Consider the following 25,325-nt stretch of genomic DNA (forward strand, 5'->3'; position numbering starts at 1 on the left):
AGTAGATGGTGGGTGGTGTGTCTGGACCCTATAAAACTGTTTAGATTAAGCTGTACCTAACTGCATAATAAAGATTGGTCTCAGCTCTGCCCTCCCTGAAACTGCTGTAGGGCTTCCTGGGGGAAGGCCTGTGTTTCCTGTCAGACACTGTAAAGAGCTGCTTGGAGATGCCAAGGAAAGCGGAGGTCAGTGCTGTGACCTGCACTGGGACTATCAACAGAAACTCCATGTCGGCTGGAGAAAAGCAGCATGCTGCTCTTTTGTGAGGGGCCTGGTGGGAGCAGCTACTTGGAGGCATGTGTGTAGTTTGTTTCTGGTCAAGAATGTCACGGTTCGAGAGATAACAGTTGAGTATCAGTGATGTGAAAAAAACAATTAAGCTCTGTTAAGCTATTCAATCTGCCACTGCAAGGTTGTGCTCAGAGAGTTAGTAGTAGTTGACGTGAATGCAGGTCTTACAGTCAAAGTGGGATCAAATCATATAGCATTTTCTCTTACAAATCTGATTGGCATAAATGTTGACATTTTTCAGCTCAACGTGGAGTTTTAGTTTCTTCAGTTGGTTTCCCTGCCTTTTAAGGCAGAAAGTGTTCTGTTCACTTTAATATGACATAAACATCGACATACAGAGGTTTATGACTTCATACATCATAACTTCTTTTATTAAACATCATGACTCTTTTATTCTAATCAATTCAAAAATCAATGAACAATTTACAATGGTATAATTGTGTGGTAAAGCATTCGTAGGGGCAGACTGATGATGTTTAATGTGAGGGATTACTTTTCTGAAACAGATTTCACGCTTCTACAAGTTAATTTTCCGAATGTGCTGAAATAATAATAATTATAATAATAATTATAATTATAATAATTAAACCTTAACTAAGTACTATTTACCAAACCGTAATCTTTCCTTAAACCTAACCAGCTTGGTTTTGTGCCTAAATCTAACCAAACCTCCACTACAGCACTGTCACATCATAAAAGGCTTAGTTATTTTTCAACAGTGATTTTTAACAGTTCATCTGTGGAGTATCTCCTGCTGCTGGTAGAGGGCGCTATTTCAGAAAATGCTTCCATGGGTCGTATCAGAGGACAGGGACAAACAACCTAAATCATCACTTAGGTTGGAGGACTTGTTGCATTAAAAGCGGCACAGCTCATCTCCAGTGTACGATGCTTTATTATTTCCCCCTGTGTTTTCAGATATTTTGCCTGTAGGCAATTACATGTAACTTAACAATACAAAACACAGTACTTAAGCTTGAAGCCTCAATATGTTCAGAAGGTTGAATCTTCACTTTCACTCATGTCGGTCTTCCCACCTCATGTCAATCTGAGTCAATCAATATGCGAAAAACAAAGGTGTGAACCTTCAGAAACAGAAATGTTTTAACCATATAAACCACTGTAACTCTCACTAAGCTCAGAGCTGGTACAATCTCAACTGGACAAAAACGACTGGTTGTGATTTTTTTTTTAAGTGTCAGACAGACTTGTGCTTCATCCACAAGTCCTCCAGACTTTCCTCCAACACAAAATGTGTTCCAAAAATGTTAGCTTCCAAGACAAACATGAATTAGTTGTATTTTATATTTGGCACTGCTCAACTTCAACCTCACTGGTTCCAACTGGCATCATCTCTGCTTTAACCTCCAGCTCACACAGACTTGATCTTTGGCAGCTAGTTACTGGTTATCAAACACGTTTGAAAAACAGTTGCAGGGCTGGTACCAGGACTTAATTTCTCAGTTGCCAACTCAATCCATTTAACATCAAGTTCTTTAAAGGGAAGGGAATTGAATCATTGGATTTGAGTGGGACCTCCTTTAGAAATTCAAGGAACCTGAACCCTAAAAACAAAGCACTACCTCATATAGATCTCAGCACGAGGAAGACCATTGTCCTCTCTGCAGATTATCAGAAGCCTACCACAAGTGGGGTTTTTAATGTCACTGGTAATTATGTGCCTCCTGAATCTAGTCAATAATCTGTGCGACAGGCTGGAAAAGACTGTTTGTGCTAATTGGGGAGTTTCATTCATGAACCTGTGCCCACAAAAAAAGATGGTCTTTTGATGGTGTTATAATGGGTACTGATAAGTACAGTATTACGCATCATGCATTTGTTTCAGGTTTTTTCACAGATGAATCCTGTGAACATTTTAAAGAACAGCCTATGTTGTTTAATTGTATTCAAACATCTAAGAGGAGTCCGGATCACAGAGAAAAATTTTATACACACACATAAATGACATTTATTTTTCCTCATTTTGAAGCAGCAGTACAAGCTGCTGTTGTCCTCTCCTCTCAATCTGTGTGCCAGACAGTTGCTATTCCCAGAACCAATTTCCAGGCAAGTGGCGTTGTTGTTCCTGTGCTCTGCTTCAGGAACTTAATTCATACAGTAAACTTATTATAGGTTCATTTCTTAGGACATTCAAATTTCAAGGCGGTTTAAAAATGGGCCCACTTAAAGATAATTTTGTACCTTCTAGAGGAATCGCAGAAAAACAGCAGCATAATGGGACAGCAGTCATAAGTTTTTTCTCTGATTCGGGGTCCTCGGCTAGTATTTCAACAGCATGCACATTTATTTTTGCTGACAGATTCAGTAGTGGTTTGTCCCCTTGCTGTTCACTGCAGTGTTAACTTAGATATGCTCGTGCTTAACCTTGGATGTTTATGAGGTTGTTTTACCCAGATGATCAAACTTGTTTTTGTTAGGTTATCATATACACAGACATCATATCTCTTTTTTAGCAGTCTTAAAATGTATTTTAAATATGTAAACAATGCAGATTAGACTATTTTTACTGCTATTTGGTTGTCTTACTGAACCAGATATCTGTAGAAGTGTTCTCTCACCATCGTACCACCTTGCTGTGCTTTTGGTGACTTGGTTACCGTACTGATGACATCATTTGTGTCACCTCCAATATTTTGTGTGCTTTTCCTTATATCCCACATTCACTTTTCTTTGTTCTAATATTCCACATATTTAATAAGTTCACAGTGTCGACTGTCTTCTCTTCCTCTCTCCTCTCCTCACCTTCTCTCTAACCCCCCTGTCATTGTTCTTATTTTTTCCACACTCTTCCTCCTCTATTTTTGTTCCCTGTTCCTCTAACAGTCTCCTCCTCTCCCCGCTCGTCTTTAGGAGCTGCTGTTCAGTGTGTGTGCCCTTAACGTCATCTCCACCATCGTTTGTGCTCTAGCCACTGCCATGTGCTGCATGCAGATGGTCTCAACTGATGTGCTGCAGATGGTGAGTGTGATGGAGGGGTGACGCTGGCGACAGTAGCTGACTTTATTTTCTTTTCAGTGACCACCCTGAAGTCTGACGATCACTATCATCAGGTTATGTAAACACACACAGCTCAGGAGTGATGTGCCGGCCTTTATTTGTTTTGTTTTTGTTTTTTAAGATGGCGGGAGAGTAGTGTTTGAATTCTTCCGGATGAATCCTCCTGCTTGCTAAATACAACTTAATTGAAACAGACACAGTGAAGGTCAATTGCCACAGGACCTTCCGCCTCAGTGTCCCTCTGCATCTCAAAAATATGTTGGATTCGAAAGAAAACAGCTTTAACATCTCACTGGATTTTTTTCTTTTTCTGAAAAGGTACACAGTCCTCAGTATGACCATCTTTTGTAATTTTATGTTGGAACAATGAAACTATTACTGACAGCGAAATGCTTTCAGCCATGAGGGAAATTAGCATGGCCAAACATGCCTCTAAACACATCAACACCTGGAGAGATAGAGCAACACTGCCAACATCATACCAACTGGGAAATAGCTTTGCAGTAAAATGTGGTGCAAAAAGATTTTACACATTTTGTGGACTAAGCTGTAAAGTTTGTGCATGCTGAAATGAGTGTGGATAGTAAAGCTGGCGCCCGGGGTTTGATTTGAATTTTGAAAAAAAAAGGGAAATCAGCAACTGATCTCAGCTATTGGCTAATGTAATAAACCAACTTGAACATAGGGAACAGAGTATGCTATTAGTGCCATCTCCATGCGAGTCACACATCACTGAAGATCCATAGTTTTACATGACTGCTGCTAAATCTGTCATTTTTGAGGCAACTGGAGGCATTAATGCAAAAAACATGATTAAATCTGAGTGCCATTATGAAAACATATTAAGCAACTATAAATAATCCTGACATTAATTTACTTAGTAATGTTCTGTTACTCTGGGATAGACAGCTAGATAATAACTTTCTTGAACCCTGGGGAAGGGTCGTAGAAATAAAACAGGCCTTTGTGTTTTAATACTGTTTACACAAAATCTATTTCTGTTAAAGAAGATGCATATAATCATAAGAGGGCAGAGATGAATTCATCAGAAGCTGTTTGAATCACACAGCAATTAAAATGGAGATGGAAAATCGTTTTCATCTTGACATAAGGCCTTGATTCACAGCAGCTTCAGCGCTCAGCATAGATTATCTGAGATGTAGACAGATCATTCTCAGAGCGTCCTTACTGTGGACACCTGTAGGTATAAATACACTTTAATGTTAATTTGTTGACTTTTGTTAATACTTTCTAATGATCAATGAACCAGGAGTATTTTTGCACATTATTTTATGTACAGTAGAATGTACAGTACATGAATGAAAAACATGCCATGCAGACACTAGACTTACATGAAATTAGAAAATGACATGTTATAAAAGCAATCACCAAATCAGACATGAACACCAGCGGGAGAACCTCTAGAAGCTGAAGCAGCTGAAGCATCCAACTATTGATTCACACAGGAGGAAAGGACAAAAGCATTGTGTCTTGTGCCCGACAGTCTTACAGAGCAGCCTTGTTACCCATTTACCAAAAGACGTTTTAACCTTTAGCTCAGTAAATTTAGCCAAGTCAGTATCAGCAGTGGCAGCCTGGAAATTAGAAAAGCAGGTTGGCTGTGACTGGAAAGTTGTCCCACTTAGAGAAGTCTGAGTGAGGAGAGTGAATGTGCAGCACTTTAAAAACAGCTGTCGAGTTGCCCCTGAGCAAGGCGCTTTTACTTGTAGTTGCTGCAGTACAGATATAAATATGCGTAATAAAACCAGGGAGGTGCTGTGACAAGATCACAGATTGCTCAGTCATTTTCCTCTGGAAGAATTGTGGGTTAAAATAATGAATGAACTAGGGACTCAGTACCATGTGTAAGTTAGATCTGATGATGCTACTTTTCATGCTGTGTTTCAGTTCATGCCACACAGAGCACGAGCCCTAAATGCCGACTGTATGACCCCCCATGGAACCATCCTCCACCAAACACTGGACTTTGATGAGTTCATTCCTCCCATTCCCCCTCCGCCCTACTACCCCCCAGAGTACACCTGCACCCCCTCGATGGATGGACAGAGGTGAAGTATTACTCACATCTTTTCTGAACTTACATTGGTACCAGAGTTCAGGGAGTGGATACTATATGTGGATACTGTCAGAACAGAGCACATTAAAAAAAAAAAAGTAATTTGCAGATTTCCTAATGAACACAGTCCAACTGTCACAAGACAGTGTAATTATACATAATAGTCTACTTGTAAATCAGAACCCCCTTTAAAAATGTGTAAATGCCTCTTAGCCCAAAATACTTGGCACACCCCCGACTCTTAAATCTTCAGTGACAGTTCACACTGTATCATTTTAATTACATAGGGGAAAAAGCAATGCTTTGGTTGTTGCTGGTTATTCCAGTAGAATACAAAACACCACAAATCAGCTTTATTGTCCACCATGGTGGAAATTAACACATTAATGATATCGCATAAAACGTGTGTGACATTAAAACTATGTGCACAGCCAAATAACTGACAATGATAAAATTACTATTTGCAAAGTGCAGTGCGTTCTAGAGAATCCTAACATTTGTTATATTAAGTGGAATAAAAACTACAGGTTAATTGTTGTAAGGCTACTGATTGTGGTGAGAATAAATGAAACTGGAATTCTGCTGGTTTATGCAAGTGATCAGTAGTGCAGGATATTGTACCTGGCCCAGTGGCACTATAGCACACATACTATATATGTAGGATTCTTCGGTATTTATGTTGGAATCTATTCTGTTTCTTGGAGCTCCCTACCTGCCCCTCCACAGACTGTGACATAGATGTGGTCGTAAATTATGGAGAGAGCAACAATGATTGCAAAGTTATGAGAAAATTGATTGTGGGGCTCATGGGTCAGGCGCTGGAGGGAAGTTTTAGGAGGTGCAAAGCCCTCAATAGGACACACAACAAAGAAAAAAAAACAGGATGTTTAGTCGGGGAGGAGCTGAAAGGATGAGGTCTATTACATCTTCTGGTTGTTATGGTACAGCATCTATTAAGTTAGGGGATATTGTCAGGTTAAAAACTGCATAAACATTTTTATTTAATGTAAGAGGAAGGTGGATATAAAGATGCCAAAAGCAACATTTGCATCCAGAGACAAATTAAAATCCATCATATTAAACAGCAAAGACATGGCTCTGTTTACTGTCTGACTGTGACCGTCACATGTGGTATTATCATCCATGGCCAGCTTGGAGCATTTCCCGTCCGTTAAGCAGCTGTGACATACGTGATTCTCATCACCCCCTCCATTTTCTCTTGGTCTTGCCAGAGAGAGTGCTGCTGATGTAGCCATTTGGCAGGAAGCCACATCTGTGTGTCAGTTATGCCATAAATATAAACAAGGCAGAGGAAGCATTTATGGTGTCCATGCCCAGGGCTAGGGATGTGTGATGACATCATCATGCCTCAGATGATTGGTGGAAACTCTCAGGTTGTATTTCATGCTCTGCCACTTTAGAGGAGAATGAGGTTGTAATTAAAAGATATTACTGTGAGCATGGCTGTGTATTCTTAATTGGCACCATATCAAAATGTGGTGGTTCACATAGAATTACAGTGTCAGTGCATCATCATCTTGACAAGAAGATATTTTTCATCCTTCCTTTATGTTTTGAATAGACTATATACAGTTTCTTAAACACTCTGCAATGTCTCTACGTGCTCTGTATTCCAGTTATTTAAGATGTGATTTGGATTTTTGGAGTTTTTTTCATTTATAGATAACTCTGCTTTTATGTCCCTGGCAGAGGCCTGCACCTGGACTTTCCCCATTCTCCCTTCAGTGCCATCTATGGGGTGCCCATCAACAGCCCAGGGACCCTGTACCCAACTGACCTGCCACCTCCATATGAGTCTGTGGTGGGGCAGACCCCTGCCAGCCAGGTGAGGGAAAAATAAACTTCCCTTCTATTAAAGCAACAGTCTACAGGACTGTCTGTGAAGGCAACTGAGTGTAGGGCAGCACATTAACTCTAATTAGCTAACTTTGTTTCCAAGGAAAATATGAGAAATATGGAGGTCGGTTTTAATTTTAATGATACATATATTTACATATGAGCAGGAGCAATAAAAATCTTGCCTGCGAACAGTTTTTCTTATGATTAAATATTCTTTAAGCTGTGATATTTTGTCATCACTTCTTATTTATGTATAAGCAAGTAATAAGAAATGAATAGCTTTTAAAAATGTAGTGGTTTGTTTAAAAGAAAAGTGTGAAAAGTCTTAAATTTATTTGCTATTATAGACCATATAGATTTATTAGCATAAAAGTGAATTTAACCAACCCATGTGATTTCTCTGGTATTCTGTTCTAAATGACCGGTCTAAACGTTTGTTTTTTTTGTGTTAAAATGGTATTGCTACTCTACATGCATTTCATTTTTGGAGAAAATTCTAGTATATGCATTTTGTGATGTTGTTTGCCAAGTCTGTAAGTCAAATTCAATCTGAGTATCATCTGCTTTTTCAGCCTTACTGAGGCGGTCTCCCATGACTGTCATGTTGAACTGTTCTGCACTTTCTTCAAGCTCAGGCTTCACTGCATCTCATTGTTCGCAGTTAAAAATAACCCTCTAATGTGGAAGCAAATCCCTTCATCTTCTATTATATTCCCAACATCATTTAACACCTTAGGCTTTTAATCCTTTATTTCCATTATACATGTTAAATCCATAGTTCTATTCACATCCACTTTGAACAGTGTCCTTCAAAGAGGAATCAGCGGATGATTTTCTCACGTGGAATAGATAAGTGGCGGTAGCTGTAAATAGCTGATGGAACAAGGTAGTGATCGATTGATTGTGCAGAGGAAACTTAGCTGATGATTCCCACATCAAAGACCCCACATGATTAGGCAAACTCTATTATATGAATGTATATATGTAATATACTGCACCTGCACATTATTGGCGCTAATTAAAGTTTCTCATTTAACTTACACAACGGAGTAGTTCTCTCCACTGGTACACCTGCTTTTTAAACTAAAACATTTCTGTTTTTCTGTTGTGGTCTTACAGAGCCCTCTACAGAGCAGTATGTGGTATTGGTGGTTCTGTGCCACATGGTTGTTAATATGCAATACAGTACATACAAAGTGTCCCGTGTGATCTAAACTTCTCTCCGTCTTCTCTTCTGGGTTCAAACATTTTATTGTTATCATCTCCATCTCCACTAATAATTTCCCCTGTTACAGGTTACCACCAGCATTGAGCAACAGGCTACTGAGTCCAGTTTGTGTGAGAGAAACACCACTGCAGGTCTCAGCACTCAGGGTAAAGACAGTCATAACATTGCAATGAACATGGCAAAGCATTGTTTTGTTATTTTTGTCTGCTACTCATGATTCCCCCCCCCCCCCCCCTTATATTTTCAGCCTCAGTGGACAGTGCATCACTGATGGTGTCAGAGATGGTTGATCAGGACCAGACTTGTTCCTCAGAGGACTTGTGCTCCCTGGAGGTCCAGGGTTCTGACTCCTCTCCCTACGGCACTCTCCACACAGCCCCCACTGATGGAAGCTGCAACAGCCTGGAACTTTGCTCACGTGAGTCCTCACGTTTACATCGTGGCTTGTCTAACACAGATGCTCGCCCCAGTGATACTGGATACAGTGAGTCTTCACACACCCAGGAGTCTCTGGAACGCTCTCCAGACTGGTCCTCAGAAAACTTTAGCAATCTGGACCAGGAAGATTCCACAGACAACACACATCCAAGTGAAGAACTCAGGGCTGCGATGCACATATGCGACGAGCTTGCATCAGCCAAACATTTACCAGAGGAACCACCTAAACCATCGACACACTCCCTCATTAAAGCACGAATGATGAGCCGGAAGCTCACACTCCCTGTCGCTATCCCCCCACCACCTCAGCCTTGTTCCCCGACCTCTGTGGCCTCCTCTGGTGGAACTTCAGCCATTAGCCCTTTGGCTCCTTCTCCTTCCCCTTCCCCTCCTAGCAGGCCACGTGGGCCCAGGCTGTGTTTCAGTGTTTGGTCACCCTCTTCTACATCACAGCCGCCCTCTACCTCAGTCCAAAGTGGCTACTCGCCCTCAGAGAGGCCTCGGGTGCTCCGAGCAGCCAGGAGGTACCGCAAGCTGGCACGCATTGTCCGCTCCACCAGTGACCCCATCTCCTGCTCCTCTGCGACAGGAAGTAAGTGTGACAAGAATGTTACACAAGTTTATACTAAAGCTTAATTTACTAGACTGATCCGTTGTTTGGAGTTTAAACATCTAGTCAACTAATCCATTATTTTTGAGTCATTTTTTAAGTAATGAACTCCAACTTATCTTTGGTTCCAGATTCTCCATTGTGAGGATGAGCTCCTTTTCTCTGTTTTATATGACTGTTAATTGACTATCACTGTTAATCAGAGAAAACGAGGCATATGAAAACTTGGACTCTGGATACATGTGACACAAAGCTGTTCTTTTCTGTCATTTTAGGAACCAAATTAAGAATTGATTAATCAGGAAAATAACTGGATTAGTTGATAATGAAATTAATCATTAGTGGGAGTCCTACAGGCTTTGTCAACAAGCAGTGGTGGATCCCTAACCAGTAACTAGCTATTGCCTGCTTTGTTGGTTTTTTGTCTCCCTCTGCAGGAGAAAATACTGGCTGTGCCTCAGCAAATAACCCTGACACTGAAGCTTCAGCTCAAACATCACCAGATCAAGGTATGAACATACAAATTCAGAATTCATGTGATTAGGAGGTTATCAGATATTCATGACTTGCATATCTGCTGCTGAAGAGCATTCAGCATTCCTATTTTGACAGAGACAAACTGTTCATCTGGCAACATAATGAGCTATTTTTTTAAGTTTTGATAAAGAAACCATAAAGAAACCATTCATAAAGAAACCATTTAAAAACCCTGCTGAAAGCCGGCCATTGAATTATCTTAAAAAAAATGCTTTATTAAAAAAAGTTAAGAACATGGCTGTGTTTCTTATCTTATGAAAAGCTAACATTTTGGAGACTATGTTATCCGATATGCAGAGATTCATATGGGGAGAGAATCCTTAGCCAGTTTTAACTGAGCTGCAACAGTGAGCTGATAATGAAAACATGTTAGTCTCAGTGACACAGAAAACTAGACTGTGAGTTCACTTTAACCAAAGCACTAACTCCACTGGCATTATAGTTGATTATAAGAACTGTATGTGATTTAATTAATTTAACGTTTTGACAATTTTTCTATGTTTTATCTTCAGAGCTAAGAGACACTTCAACAGAGGCAGTTGGAGCTAAACCCAGTCACATATGTGTCAGGAGGCAGCAGAAAGAAGACAGAAAAGCTGACATCCACCTTAAACCCCGTTCGCTGCACACACATTCGTCCCATGAACGCCCACACTCCCTGGCTGACCTGAAAATGTACAAAGACACCAAGATATTGGTTGCCAAGTTCCTGGAGCATTCAAGCTGCAGTCTACCTCCTGAAGTCCAGCAGGTTGTCAACAACATCAAGTGCGTCATCAAGTCGGATGAGAAACACATGGAGGAGGCCATCTTTAGTGCCAATGTCATAGATCAGGTAACTGGATTAAACAGCATATAAAATCCCATGATAGATGCTAATTAGAATTGACTCACCATTCACTTGTTCAAACATCCTGCACTTTGAGCTGAATGACATGCCTACAATCGTATGTTAACATGCATGTACTACTGGATAATGTAGCTGTTAACAACTAAAGATTGTTCCTATATTTAGTAAATTGAGGTGGTTAGGGTCAATGGCGTGTGTCTTTATTTTTCTGATTATAACTTACAGTTCACAGTATAGCTTGTTTATTTTATGGAAAATAAAACAGCATAGCAGCATGAAAGCATCAAAACTTTAGGAGCGGTGAGATATATTTCACAGTCTTTTAGATTTACATCATTCTGCAGTAAAGTGCAGCACTTAGACATATTACAATTAAAGACATTTAACTGGATTTTTTGCATATCAGCGCTGCTGTTATTGTGGGGAGTTGTATTGACTCAAGCGTAGCTCACCTTGTATGAGTGATATGCAGCAAAAAAACAAACAGATGACAGATGATTGGCAACATACGTTTCTCTTTGATTCTTGGCGATTTTGTGCTGCCCAGGTGATGACCCAGCGCATCATAGGTAGTCCTAGGAAGCGAGACCACCAGGATCTTCACCTCCAGAGCTGCGGCGCTTTGAGTTCATCCCCGTCCCCTTCTGTGCGCCGTCCCAAACACCTCCCACAAACAACCAGCACCTCCACCAACCCACTGGACTCCCCCTCCTCTGATCAAAGCCTTGAATGCAGAGAAACTATTCTCTGACCACTTTTCCAGTAAGGACTCGGGTCAAAACTCTGAGGGCATTTCAAGGTGCTGGAGTTGCAGGCATGCTGTGCTCTGCGACATTTGTCTGTAGAGTAATTAATAACTCTTCATCGGGAGGACATTTATTTGTACAGTGTGACTGCAGTATAGGCAAACTGAAATGCTCTCATGCTGTATCTCCTAGTGCCCTGTGAGACTGTGCCAAGTCATCAGCAGAAATGGTAGCAAACTCAGACTGAGCCTGCCAGTGACTGTAGTGGCTTCTTTCTCATCAGAAAAACAAAAGAATGTCTCTCCCTCAGGGGATCTTTTCTACTGAGTTTCATCGCTGAAAAAAATACAAACAAATATACAACTGGTAAGTTTGAATCTGTGACTGAAAGACAAAGGAGATGATGTTTTCAGTATTCCTCTTGTACTCATGAGAAACAAAGAGAAATATGTTTGTATTAAACTGTGAACTGAACCGACTGGGCATTGCTAGCCATTATTTGCAGACTTTGTTGGACAGTTAATGATAAGGTGGTGATTATTTTGTGGTGTCGCTGGTTCAAAAACATCACAGATGTGGATTATTTAACTTACCTCATTGTGTTACAATTCTTATCAGTGTTACAATAAAATCTGAGTTTGTATCTTGTGGTTTGTACAATCATTTCAGTTAATGTTTGTGGATCACGTATGTCCATATTCAAGCGTTAGTGCTTCGAACATCTAATCAATAGCTGGTCTCAGTTACAACTAGTCAAAATAACAAAAACACTGGACAATGCACCAAAGTTCTAGTTGGTAGTATTTAATTAAATACCAAGTGGTTGTCTTGTGACAACTGTTCCTCAAGCCAGGGCAGCTTTCAGATCATCATGTTATTTCAGACTTTCCCCCTTGCAGGATGCACTGGCAATTCTTTCAGCAACTAGACCAAAGTTAGGACGTTTGTCCTTGCCGTGTCACACTGCAGAAAGGCCTGATTTGAGCATAAATTTCACTCACAGCTGAGTTTCTAAACAACTTAGAGAAGTTGAAAGTATCCAGGGAGTCTTTACCTAATTTTCTTGGTGCATAGGCCTATCTGGCACCATTCAGCGCCAGTTAGTCAATGCACAGAACACGTCAAAGCCACTGACAGTAATTTGGGCAGAGATATTAATTATTCAAAATAAAATCAGACTGCCAGTAATCTTTGAATAGATTGCATAAGATTGCATGAAAACAAACTTAGTTTCAGAGGTAGATTATGTGCACCAAAAAACTTCCCAGTGCTGCTTTTCCATTACAAATCAAATGTATTTTCTTTGCAACACATAAGGGTTCATGAGAAGTAAGTTATGTGCATCATGTTTGGACAGATTCTTGTTTTAATAATGCAATAACGTAGGCTTTCATTTCAAGACTCACAAGCAAGTTAATATCCAAAATCTGAATAAATCATTTAATCTGGACCCTCATTTCCTTATAGTCGTAAAGTGTTCTTCCAGTCGGCCGCATACTTCCGGTCTTATGTTACTAATCACAACAATTAAGTTACGTTTTCATATGGATTCATGTTTTCAATGTGAGGCCGATTGTTTTCGTCCATAATTTAAACTCTAAGTTTAGACATTTCACATACAGTCTATAAAACGGCTCAAAGGCGTCAAGCAAAGCTAGAAACAAGAAGCAAAAGACAGGCTTTCTTTGTGCTGCTAAGCGCTCAATTTAGACTTTTATTTTGAAATGGTGCTTCACTTCGGTAGCGGAAGTGGCGCAGACTGATTGCAGCTAATTTCACATAGCGCAGAAATCACGTTTGGTGAGCCGCGGTTCGTGGAGATTATGATACAAAACCTGTACCTCGGTGTGTGTTAGGGTTTGGACAGTTATATTACAGGAATTACATCCGCCCTATGCAAGAAGACACGATACATTTTTGTCTGACCGTAGGTGGCTGTGTCCTCGCATCTACCATTGCTAGCTAGCTGAACATGGTAACGTCGGTAGGAGCTAACATCATCAGTGGTTTTGTTTTTACGGGGGTTCTGTGATTAAAGGAGCTCCATGGTGAAGTATAAACTGTGTCCTACAGGACCCACAGGGAGCTGTAAAAAGAAACGAAGTAGCTGAAAGCTAGCGTTTTACAGCTAGCAGTGTGATCTGTATTTGCACTCCTCGGTGCCACGGAGCCGTGTAAACTGTCCACGTCTAGTCTCGTCTGCTGTGTTTAACGTTGCCAGCTGAGCTAGGCCACGTCCCTGCGGGCGTATTTCATCTACTGACACGGGACGGATTGCAGAGAAGATGCCCAGTGTGCGGAAGGAGGAAGAAGAGTAAAGATCAATAGAAATGTGAAAGTCTCGGACATTCATGACTGTGAAATTGTGTAGTGTTTGCATTTCGGAGCGGTTGCCGCATTTACACGGCATGTCACGTAGACAGATGTGTGTTACACCAGGATACTCTCACTGAGCTCTGTGGATTGCGGTAACTATCCGAAGTAACGTTGTACTTTGTGGAAATGGTTGGGTTTGGTGCAAACCGGCGGGGAGGCCGCCTCCCGTCTTTCATCCTCATCTTCTTGATGGTGATCATCGCCATACTGTCTTTCAACTACTGGACAGTGTCCAACAAGCACGGCCGCTTGCTGGATGAGCTGGCGGAGGTGCAGACGCAGGTGAAGCGCACGGACGCGGCGCGGAGCCGGCTGGAGAAGCGGAACTCGGAGCTGATGGTGCAGGTGGACACGCACAGGAAGCAGATCGACCAGAAGGATGGAGACTTCAGCGTCCTGGAGGGCAAGCTGCAGGCCCGAGAGGCGCTCATCAAAAAGTGCACTGATGAAAAGGTACCGAAGCGATGTTGGGTCACGACCCGGGTCTGGTGGGCTTTAGTTTAGTATTTTGGGGTATGCTCTGGGTAATGCGAGGTATCTGAGCTGAAAAGCACTGATTTCAGTTTCCCCAAAAAGGTCTTAAAATTGATTTATTTCATTTACCGACTAGTGCTTGAAAAAATCTGTTTTTGACTGGCAAACCCATAAAAACAGGTATTAAATTGCATTCCATGTGGTATTAAAATGTCTTTCAAAGACTTTAACTTAGTGAACCCTTCAGAAACCCTTTAAAGCTCTCAAGCTCACAATATTTACTCCAGGGGGGCTGCGCATGTTCTTTAAGAAAGCAAATAGCACCGAGGATATAATGGCAAAGAATAGTCATTGTTCATTCACTAAGCTAGTTGGGTAATTTTAGATATGTATCACGTAACTGTAGTGCAGTTAGGAAACCACAGTATTTTTTATCACATCACAATATTACAGTAACCTAAATCATCATATATCTAGTCTCATCACAATATCTGCATAATATTGGTCTAATCTCGCCACTCTATATCTGATTGAACAAAAACTTGGATAACTCACGATGGATGGAGGGTTTTAGCTCAGGTAGTTATTTTAAAGAAGCAAGATGAGAGAGCCATTATAAGGGGCCAATGGTTTGTCTTGAGTAATCTGTGGTACTAAGTAGCAGAAAACAAACGCAACTCGAGACTCGTCTGGGAACTCATTCATCCACACTGTTTTATCCAGCCCCCCACCACTTTCACCTGACATCTGATCCACTAACAGTATTTTTCTAGAAAATCACAGCACACAGCTCTCTCAAGTGTTTTAATATTCATGTAGGTGCAATGAGGAAAAAGGTGTAATAGTGTCATTTCACTGTACCCATGCATATAAGCTACTTGTAATATATTTAAGCATAGATGACATCATAGTAATGGATTTTGTGGTGCATTGGTCAGTGCTGTATGATTTGCACTGTAGACCTACCTACTTTTAGCTGTATGCTTTATAGGTTTGACTCTTCTAAATTATGATATGAGCTGAGGCAGGCCACATTCACTCCACACAGAGCTGAATTTTTGTCGACTAAAAATCTTTAGTTGTTTAAAACCCGCATTTGTCCGCATTCCTATCTTCTGATACATAATAGGGTAGACAAAAGATAGGATTGCATTTGTGTAAAAAAAAAAAAGGCAAAATTAACGAATCTTTCTTATACTGTGTTGATATTCTATTGATTCCTTTTATCAGCATTTCTTTTAAACATTTGGGTGACTTAATGTATTCACTGTGAGTATCCTGTCTGTATGCTCCACAAGGCTGTTCCCACCTTTTATCCTGTAAAGTGGCCCAGCCAACATTTCATTGCCTCTGAACATTGATTGTTGTGTGTCCAGTTGCCCTGGCAGACATTTAGCCAACAGATGAGGAGGATGTCTTCCTGTAATTTGCATTCAGTCTTACCTGCTTGTTTCACATGAACAGGCATACATTTGCTTAACTTATTTTCATTCTATGTGAGTTTTCACATCGTAAACAAAGCTGCTGGTTTCCAGTTTAACTAAACTGGAACACATACATTAGACCTGATTTCTTAGGAGTCATGAGAAATTGTTTTAACTACAAACAGAAGAAGACTTAATGCCTGTCTGCACAATCACAAGCAGCCTTATTGTGACAAAGGGTTAACTTGTGACTTGTCAAACTTACTTGTACACAAAAGAAATCAATAAGCATATTTGCAAGGTAATCTGCATGAATATCAGGTTGGCAGAAGGTCACGAGTAACAATTTCTTGTTTTGCACAACATTAGTTGATAAGCTGTCAATGACCACAACGCATCACCTTCTTAAGTGGAGTTAGTCATTGAACAGCAAGATAACACTGCTTGTAATGGGCCCAACATACACGTGTACATGGGTATGTATGCTCAGCAAACAAGTCTGACATTTAAACCAGCCAGTCCATTTCTAATAATTTTGAATGGATAAATCATACTATATATGCTTTTTTACACAAAAATTCGTCTTTGCTGCTAAACTGTCTGTCTTTGTGGAAGAGATGAAAAATGAAAAAATTTTTTGCTGAGTATAGATGATGAAATGTTGAATAAATACAGCTCTCCCTAGTTATTTGGTAGTAACTCCGGTATCCGGCTCCTTGTTTCGTAATCAAGATAAAGGTATGTGTTGAATAGCAGTTGTTCCACTCCTTTCTTTTGTCAACAGCCCAACCCTGTTTCAACAGACGCATGCTACATACAGTGAGAGGCCTGCAATACAGAGGAAGTGGTGACAGTTGATTCTTAAATGGCTTCCAGACAGTACAGTATATATAGTCTAGTACCACTAGGTGCAAGAATCAAAGAAGCATGTCTGTAATTCCTCATACAGTCTGTAAACAGTCTGGCAGTGTTGTTGTTTATATAACCATATTCAGCAGGCTGCAGAGGAAAGCCTTTAAACACCTGTTTGACATGTTGAGGCTTTGGTCTTGACCACAGTTGATGAATACTGATGCTGTATTTCCTGTCCACCCTTTCCTCACTGTCTTCTGTTGCAGTCAATTATAACTCATTAAAGAACTTGGACAATTGCAGTGGATTCCAAAGATTACAAGTTTTTCAGAATGGAAAAATCTCATTAACCCCTTCTGCGGCATAATTCACCTCACAGCTATCCCAAATATTAAAAACAGCCAGTAATATATAAAACAGTAATATTTGTAATATAATGACACTGCAAGCTTTTGTGGACCTTTAGATACTTTTTGTTGGCTTTAAAACTTGTTGTAATATAAAAGTGTTCAAGGTAACCACAGCTAGTATATTTGCCACATTTCAAACCTACAGGAATTCAGTGTTAGAAATCCTATGAGATTTTGGTTATCACTTTTATGTCCAAATTTCCCCTCCCATCTTCCTGCCTTCAGAAGTTTCTGTACACTATTTAGAGTTTATATTAAAACACAAAATAAAGAGCAGCCAATAGATTCAATTAATAATATCACAGCATCAGAGTGGGATGCAGGTAGAGTTTTAAGTTTCATATCACACTGTTTATTACATAGCTGATGTATAGGATTGCATTACAGTCAGCAGGTTTCCGTTTTCTTGGTCACTCAGGGTAAATACAGTGGTAAGAAAAAAAAATGCATTTGCTGAATTAAGTATAGTGACATACTTAATCTTTCAGTCCCTGGTATAAATCCAAAAACATCATTTTTCAGCATGATATCTGCGATCAGGCATTGGCTTAACGTCTGATATCCATTACTGGTCTTGATAGGCAGGAACATACTGTCTTGTAGCAGGTCGTAAATGAAATGGTACATTGAGTGGCTGTTTGCGCTGTCACACTTTCTTACACAGGAAAACAGGACAAACCTGTTGCCCCTGGTGTGACTGGTGTTACTGGTGATATTTCCTACAAATTAGAGACCAAGTTGCACAGTTTAGTCATCAATCTCTGTATTAAACTGGTTTCCAGAGTAAAAGAGTCCAAATTTCTGCAGTTCTCCCCAGTGATTCCTGAACCTTGTTTTGTCTTGTCTCTACAGATGAAGCTGCAGGGTGATGTCACGGCCCAAATGACAGAAATCCAGAGGCTGAAAGGTAAGACTTCACCCTTGTGTGGCCAGAAGGGGGCTCTCTCGGACACACTTGCATAGAGGACCTGTTATGAAGTCTCTCACTTCTCAGGTGGTTAAATGTGGTACGTTTAACAGACAAAACCTAAACCCCTCCAATATGTGTGTGTGTGCATGTTTGTGTTGTGCCAAACAGAGCAACTAAAGGAGCTGAAGCAGGAGTTCATGAAACAGGAGGAGCAGCTAAGAGAAGTGAAGAGAAATAGCACTACATTGGAAAGAAAACTGGAGTATGAGAGGTATGTTTAATGATATGATGAGCAGTGACATGATGTCTAAGTTGGTGCTCAATATGTGAATTGTTGCTATTTAAACGATCTATTATTATGACAGTTATTGATTTTTCAATTAAATATTCACTATAATAAGTTAATATTAGGTAATTGGTTGTATTTATTCCTCATGTCTTTGTCTGATCTAATCTCAGATATTTCATTTTTACTAGGAGGTTTAAGGTTTTTAGAATAGATCTATAGATATCTCACTTTTAGTTTTTTTAAGAATTGATTTTTGCCTGTTTTGCCTCACAAATGTTATAGTCTGGTGAAAACAATCCCAGATAATATGGATGGAACTTAGAAGGAATATGTGTTAACTAGTTTACAGTGTGGACGTCAGATTGCACAACTGAAAGACGAGTATGAAGAATCAAAAAAGACCCTGGAGGAAGAGGCATTAAAGCTAAGACAGGTTAGTGTTGCTCAAATCTTGACAAACACAAAAGTGAACATTCTTGTAACTTTTTAATGGTGAAAAGGTTGTGCCTAAGGAGCCCCAGCCCCCCCGGTACACACTGCATTCATCCAGCACTGAAGCATTTATTCATTACTCAGATTTTTAGCACAAATAAAATGATAGTAGAAGCGGAACTCAGTGAATTCTCCTGTGTCTCTGTTCATGTCAGAGCTTTCCTCTTCACTACAATATTGTCTTCTACCCACATGCTTCTATTTCTGATTCACCTCTGATAATTCTTCAGAATGTATTGGACGGCCAAAAGGGTGCGGTGGCAGGTAGACATACAGATGGATCACCTGGTGTGGAGATGGTTGGAGAGCGCCATACAGTGGCCACTCACCGGCACGACAATTCAGACTTAAAAGGTAAAGTGGGCGTGATGAAGTCAACAAAAGCTTGTACTGTCTTAACTGTTCTTCTTCTGTTGCTATGTGCTAACACAGTAAATGTGGTATTTGATTGCAAGTACAAAAAACGCATGCACCAAATGCTCATATGAATCTTGTAGAAATGTCATTTAAATGGTCTGTTAGTTTCCTGTGTATGTTCCTGTTTATGTTAGTGTGGAACAGAGAGCTCATCAAACTATTTTAATGTCAGTCTATCCACTACCTAAGTCGCATTCCTTTCCGCTCTGTTACAGAAGAGATGGGTAAGCCTGGCAGTGATGCTGGCATGCCTGGTATTGAAGACAGTGAGGTGGGAAAAATCGATGATGTGCAATTTGGTAAGCAGTGGATCTAAACTTTCAAGAGCAATTTTTATGTTGACAAGTTCAAAGGCAGTATGGGCAGAGCAAGGTCACGTTAAACAATATACCCAATTTCAATGTATAGACTAATTAGGTTTTAGAGAAAGACTTCTACAAAGTTGCATCTTCATGAACTTTAACCTATGCAGAGCCAATGGTGAGTCAACTCAACCTGTACAAACACAAAATTTAACTAGCTGAAAACTCTGAAATTCAAACCAACACTGGAGAAAAATAACTGACTAACAGACTGTTGATGTGACTCACAATCAATTACTATTGTACTTAAAGCTGTGTCCGGGTCTCATATATGCTACTGAACGACTTTTCTGAGGTTGTGGCTCCAAATGTGTACAGTAATTCTGTCCTTGTGGCAAGTAAAACACAAAGTCATCAAAATGGACTTACTTTTCGAGGTTTCTCACTCTGTCACTCCATTTATTCACAGCCTTGAAGAAACCAGCCATCACTCAGAAGCATGACGAGGCCCCTGATGTGGTTGTGGGAGCTGGTGCTGGACCTGGAGTTGGGGCAGCTGATGGCCCAGGGGGCCAGGGCCTGTCCCTAGACCAGCCCAGGCTGCAGCAGGACAGGGTGGAGGGCCGAGCAGCAGTGGTGGCACCTCCAGCCATCATCAAACAGGCAGACAAGCCCATAGTGTTTGAAGAAGATAACAAGGCAGGTATCAAGGCAGATGAGCTGGGAGAACAGCAAAGACAACTTCGAGGTACAGTATGCACCACGTCCTTATAATTATAAAATTATAATTATCTGTCTTTCGAGCCTTTTGGCATGGGATGATTAGTTCTCAGGCTTCATTGAAATTGAAAATAGCTTTACTGATTTAATGCTTTCAGCTATGTTTCTTTCTTCTACAGAATCTTTAGTTGGGTGAAGCAGCAAACTGTTATCTATTGTCTATAGTTTTAATGAGTTTCCTCAGTCATGTGTAACATCTTTCAAAACCTCAGGTGCTGCATTAAAGAATACAAACATAGAAGGTTTACCACACTGTGCTTCATGGATAAGATGGAATAATTACAAATGTTTAAAAGGCATTAATTTGCCTTTCATTGTAAAGTATAGTCATTTTCTAGCTCAGGAGATTTAGTCATAGCAGGTGAGGGGGTGGTTTGCAAACTTTGTCACTTTAAAGAGGTATAACAAAGAACATTCTTTGATATTTGATTTAAATCATACATACAAGTGCAACTAAGTCTCTTTGTTATTGTCAGTTCCAGATAATGTCAAGGGTGATGGTGAACACTTAAAGGGGATTCCTCTGCCCCCCAATCCTGCCCAGGTACCCAACCCCATCCAGCCCCATCACGCCAAAGATCAAATCCCAGCAGAACCAGTACATCACCGCCAAAGTGAGTTCCTCCACACTCTGACAAAGGGAATACTGTAATTGGCAAGAAAGGTAGTGGTTGGAGGGAGTGCATTTTTTAATTAACTTATTGACTTGTGATTGTTTTTGAAGGGATGGGGTAAAATAACATTATACATTTAAAAAAAAAAAGAGAAGCATAATCACAGCTGTTCTTGTTAGCTCTGCCTTTGTGCTTAGCTGCTGCCTCCCAGCTCTCTGTAATATGTCAGTGCAGAGAGTAAAACACAATTTGGTGTTGTGCCATCTGTGTGATTGCTAACTGGTGACACCTCTACTTCTACTTAACACATTTTCATGAAAGTTAGATTTTCTGAGTATCTGTTTGAATGCAAGTCTTGTCTGAATATGGGTAGGAACACTGTCAGGAGGTAGAGCGAAGGCTCAGTTGCAGAGGAGAGGAGACAAATGACACACACCTGGCTCCCAGATGATCCTTTCCTGCTGCCTGGCTTCTGCTCTGCTCTGCTGCATTTTCTCCCTGTTTTCATATGTTCTGTTCTTTCATCTCCCTTACACGTTCATCTCACCCTCTGCAGTCCTGCTGTGGAAAAAACTCACTGTATTCAGTTCACGTCTTCATTTTGTTTTTCTTCTAATCTTCTGCCTCGGATCTCTTCATACTTGCATCCTTTTATGGCAAATTAACACCCGACACCCACCAGATGTCTCATTTTTGGCAGTGTCTGGTACTTATTAGGCACAAGCAATCTGAAGATACTGTCTGACTCAGAGCAATACGAGTCCCACCCAGTCCTGTCGCGATCAAGGGTGGCATCTCAAATCTGTCCGGTTCTACACACAAACATAAGCTGCTCCAGACGCTTGTGTGATAGACACCAGGTAGCTATTATAGATCAGGCAGTAAAAATACTATTTGAGTTAAGTTTATTTATACATTGTGCATGTTTTATGATCATTCTTTTCTGATTGGCAATTCTAGAAAACTATATAAAGTAGTTTTGCCCTAATACTGCTTGTTCAATTTAGTCTCCAATATGACCAGCTGTAATATCAAATTGCTCACTGTTCAATATTAAAGCAGCCCAAACACTGAAAAATACAAAAATTATTAGATTTGAAAATACATCACCGTTCCTTGTGACTTGTTCATATCCTCAATATCCAGTAAAAAGCATCCTTTTATATTATCATTTTGTATATATTAACAATTAGCTTATAGCATATAGCACAACAGTTATCATCCTTTCATCCAACATCTAAAGTTAAATGGCCTGATGCTGCATTCACTTATGGTGTTGGTAATAATCTGTCCTCCTCACATATATTTATAGAGGTGGCTACATGTTTGAAATACTTTTTGTATATAATGAATCAACACTTCTCACAGTACCAACAAAAAGGAACCATATGATAGGATTTACCGAAGGGCTATTGTATTTGATTGATTGGATTTGATTGATTGGATTGTGCGGATGATTAAACCAGTAACTCAATTGGTGCTCAGATCTTTCCAGACTTTTAACACTCCTGCATTACCCTCATTACAAGGGATTGCCATTTGTTTTCACTTTCTTCTCTCAAGTCCATGATTGACTTTCCTTTACTCTTCAGAAACACTTGTCTTCTAATTAATATCTGCCACAGTGGCTCTATTCACCTCAGTTTCCTTATCTTCTATCATACTCTTCATGCGATCACTTATTCCTTCATGCATTCATTATGCAGTATTCCACCCATTCCTCCCTGTCTTCCTTCAACTGCCTCCGCTTCCCTCCCTTCCTGATGAGGCCCTTCTCTGCCTCCTGCAGGCCGGTTCTTTGATGAGAACGAGTCCCCAGTAGATCCGCAACACGGCTCTAAGCTAGCGGACTACAATGGGGATGATGGGAACGTGGGTGAGTATGAGGCCGACAAGCAGGCTGAGCTGGCCTACAATGAGGAAGAGGATGGTGATGGTGGGGAGGAAGACGTTCAAGGTGAGCCAGGCCGGGGGACTGGACTGCCTGTTCAGATGTGTATCCACCATTCCTCCCTTGCTCCTTCCCTCCACCCCTGTCCTGCTGCCGCCCCTTGCATTTGTCCCAACAGTTAGAGTAGCTCACAGTACCCTGAGTTTGGTCCTTGAATCCATCACAAACTATAGATATTCAAGAGTTGTGATGAACACCTTTAGGGTCAAAGCAGGACTGCTATATATGCAGTTCAGGATGAGTAACTGAATTGTGTGATGCATTTTCACAGTAACAATCTTAGCACCCAGTTCTCCTCTGTATAGGGAAAACTTGGCCCAGGAACTTGCGGTTCTGTGAGATTAATTCAGTTGCCATCTAGTATTTTCTTCTCTCCTGCCTGTGCTTCTTTTTAGCTATACCACCTGTCTGTGCCCACCAAAAATCTGACCCACATCTAGACCAGTAGATAAATATAGCTCACTGTGTTTGTGAATGTGTCTGTGTTCTCCTTGAAATATTGAAATGCATGCGCGAGTGTTTTTTTTTTTTCTTTCCTTTGTTGTGATTGTTTCCTGCCATGAATTTCTGATTAGATTAGAATTTTAATAATTGATTAAAGTGCAACAAATCTGCATTTGAAGAAAACTATTCATCCATCTAAAAAACAAAAAAACAAAACAGAAACAATTTTGGTCTGTCTGTGATTACAGTATGGCAAAGATTTATTATTTTTATTTATTCTCTCTGTGTTTAACTGTTCAGTTTGTATACAGTCTCTGATTAAAAATAAATAAATCTACGATGTTCTTGTTATTGCAATGGCCAACAAGGAAGCTAATAATGTAGAAAGATGTTGGAAATGTTTCCTCCCCAAATTATATGTATCCTCTCAATGGAATTCCTCTAGATTAATACATTGTTGCTAAATGAGGGGAACTATGTAGTGAAAGTCAACAATTTAACCTGGAATCCAGTTTTGCAGAAGTATATCCAAATCAATGGAAAAACATAAATCCTGATACGTGTGTGACCAATTCATTTCTGAATGTAGACTGTAACAGACTTGAACCAAACTACTGATGTGATCCGTCTGATGGCAAGGACATAGTTAAAATAATTCATATGCAATAACCTTAATGCAATAATACAAGTTATGTGACAATGGAGTATGGTCACAGCATTTCATTCAGTGTATTGCCTATGACTTAACCTCTAATGTTTGTGTTGCTTTCTTTTTTTCCAGATGACGACGATCGGGACATGCAGGGAGATCGGGCTGTGGATTATGGAAAAAGACATCAAGCCATTGACATTCTTTGAATTGGAACTCGTACAGCTGTAACTCATTTAAATATTCAGACACTCCTCTACAACCAAGGTCTTTCTCGACAAAATAGTTTGAACATCAGTATGTTTAAGAATTTATAGGGTGCATCCTCAGTGTCATGGACTGAACAGACATTGCAACTAATGAATTAATTCTGAATAACATAACAAAATACAAAGGAAAAAAATATCATGGTATTGTCCTGAGCTGCTCTTGATTTGCTAATGGTTCCAAGACAGTAGAGGTGATATACTGTACACTGACTGTTGAGATTTGTTATTCGATAACTGCCTCAGTTCATAACAGAGTGATCTAAATGAACTCTGTTGACCCACATCTGACCTTCAAGGTTGAACTGTGTTTTGTTTTTGCTACTTTTCTTTTCAGGTTGCTGTTGCTTCATACAAACAAACTCTTCACTTGAGATGTTAATCAAAGACACTATTGCGGCATTCTGTCTTTCCAACGTTATTTTGGGACTCTTACATGGAAGACCATTTGTTTTTGTTTACAGGAATGGGAATACATTACAAATGCCAAGGACTCTTCTTATGGCCTATTAAATCAATTTCTTTTCTTTATGACAGACACTCAGAAGTGCTCCTCATTGGGTTTTTTTTTCTTAATGATGCCATTGCATGCATTTAAAATGTTTTATTCATAATCGAATCAAGCAAAATACTGATGCTTAAGCAATACTTAGAACAATGTTAGTATCCTCCACAGTGTGCAAAAATGAATTTAGCACATGGAGCTGACATACTGAACACATGCTTCCATCAATGAGGTCTCTTGTACATAATGTAGTTGGACTGTTACCATTTGTACTGAGGAAACCTAAATCTTCACTTTTAGGGAAATCCGTTAACATGAAATCAGTTGTGTTTGTGCAGTCAGGAAATTGATTTCTCATGGAAAGGCAGATTGAATGTAATTTAATTTTATTAAAGGTGATGCTTCATGTCACTTGTCAGTTGTGGTAATGCTTTAGATCATAGTAGCCTGTGGATTACTCTGGTCGCACAGCTTTTCAAGTCATCTACTTTCTTACTGCAAAGCCTGAATGCCTT

General features: G+C 40.1%; 2 protein-coding genes across 5 annotated transcripts in view; both read left to right on the forward strand.

Annotated features, from left to right (window-relative positions):
- The window catches only part of fam189a1 (family with sequence similarity 189 member A1), an 84,225-nt gene extending 71,922 nt beyond the window's left edge, over nucleotides 1-12,303 (forward strand). The window contains exons 5-12 of the mRNA XM_071490024.1: nucleotides 3,163-3,270; nucleotides 5,218-5,378; nucleotides 7,097-7,232; nucleotides 8,542-8,620; nucleotides 8,722-9,504; nucleotides 9,960-10,031; nucleotides 10,572-10,894; nucleotides 11,457-12,303. Of these exons, the coding sequence (XP_071346125.1) occupies nucleotides 3,163-3,270; nucleotides 5,218-5,378; nucleotides 7,097-7,232; nucleotides 8,542-8,620; nucleotides 8,722-9,504; nucleotides 9,960-10,031; nucleotides 10,572-10,894; nucleotides 11,457-11,660 (1,866 nt within the window). The 3' untranslated portion in view covers nucleotides 11,661-12,303. The remainder of the gene's footprint in view (nucleotides 1-3,162; nucleotides 3,271-5,217; nucleotides 5,379-7,096; nucleotides 7,233-8,541; nucleotides 8,621-8,721; nucleotides 9,505-9,959; nucleotides 10,032-10,571; nucleotides 10,895-11,456) is intronic.
- A 1,101-nt stretch (nucleotides 12,304-13,404) lies between these two features.
- Nucleotides 13,405-25,221, forward strand: golm2 (golgi membrane protein 2). Of its 4 annotated transcripts, none has more exons than XM_071488669.1 (10): nucleotides 13,405-14,484; nucleotides 18,044-18,098; nucleotides 18,270-18,372; nucleotides 18,733-18,823; nucleotides 19,113-19,236; nucleotides 19,515-19,598; nucleotides 20,071-20,349; nucleotides 20,858-20,995; nucleotides 22,785-22,952; nucleotides 24,172-25,221. In XM_071488669.1, the coding sequence occupies exons 1-10, from the start codon at nucleotides 14,158-14,160 to the stop codon at nucleotides 24,246-24,248; spliced, it is 1,446 nt and encodes a 481-aa protein (XP_071344770.1). In that variant the 5' UTR covers nucleotides 13,405-14,157; the 3' UTR covers nucleotides 24,249-25,221. The 4 variants fall into 4 exon arrangements, with proteins under 4 accessions (XP_071344770.1, XP_071344771.1, XP_071344773.1 ...); XM_071488670.1 differs by having other exon boundaries at nucleotides 19,518-19,598; XM_071488672.1 differs by lacking the exon at nucleotides 22,785-22,952 and having other exon boundaries at nucleotides 13,406-14,484; nucleotides 19,518-19,598.
- Nucleotides 25,222-25,325: the final 104 nt, after the last annotated feature.

The sequence above is a fragment of the Trachinotus anak genome, unplaced genomic scaffold, assembly GCF_046630095.1.
Source record: "Trachinotus anak isolate AG129_WGS33_773 ecotype Australia unplaced genomic scaffold, CSIRO_AGI_Tana_v1 ptg000011l, whole genome shotgun sequence".
Taxonomy (NCBI): domain Eukaryota; kingdom Metazoa; phylum Chordata; class Actinopteri; order Carangiformes; family Carangidae; genus Trachinotus; species Trachinotus anak.

Coding starts and splice junctions, on each gene's coding strand:
- golm2 (XM_071488669.1), top strand. CDS start 14,158: ATGGTTGGGTTTGGTGCAAACCGGCGGGGAGGCCGCCTCCCGTCTTTC. Junction 18,373..18,732: donor AGAAAACTGGAGTATGAGAG/GTATGTTTAATG, acceptor TGTGTTAACTAG/TTTACAGTGTGGACGTCAGA. Junction 19,237..19,514: donor CGACAATTCAGACTTAAAAG/GTAAAGTGGGCG, acceptor GCTCTGTTACAG/AAGAGATGGGTAAGCCTGGC.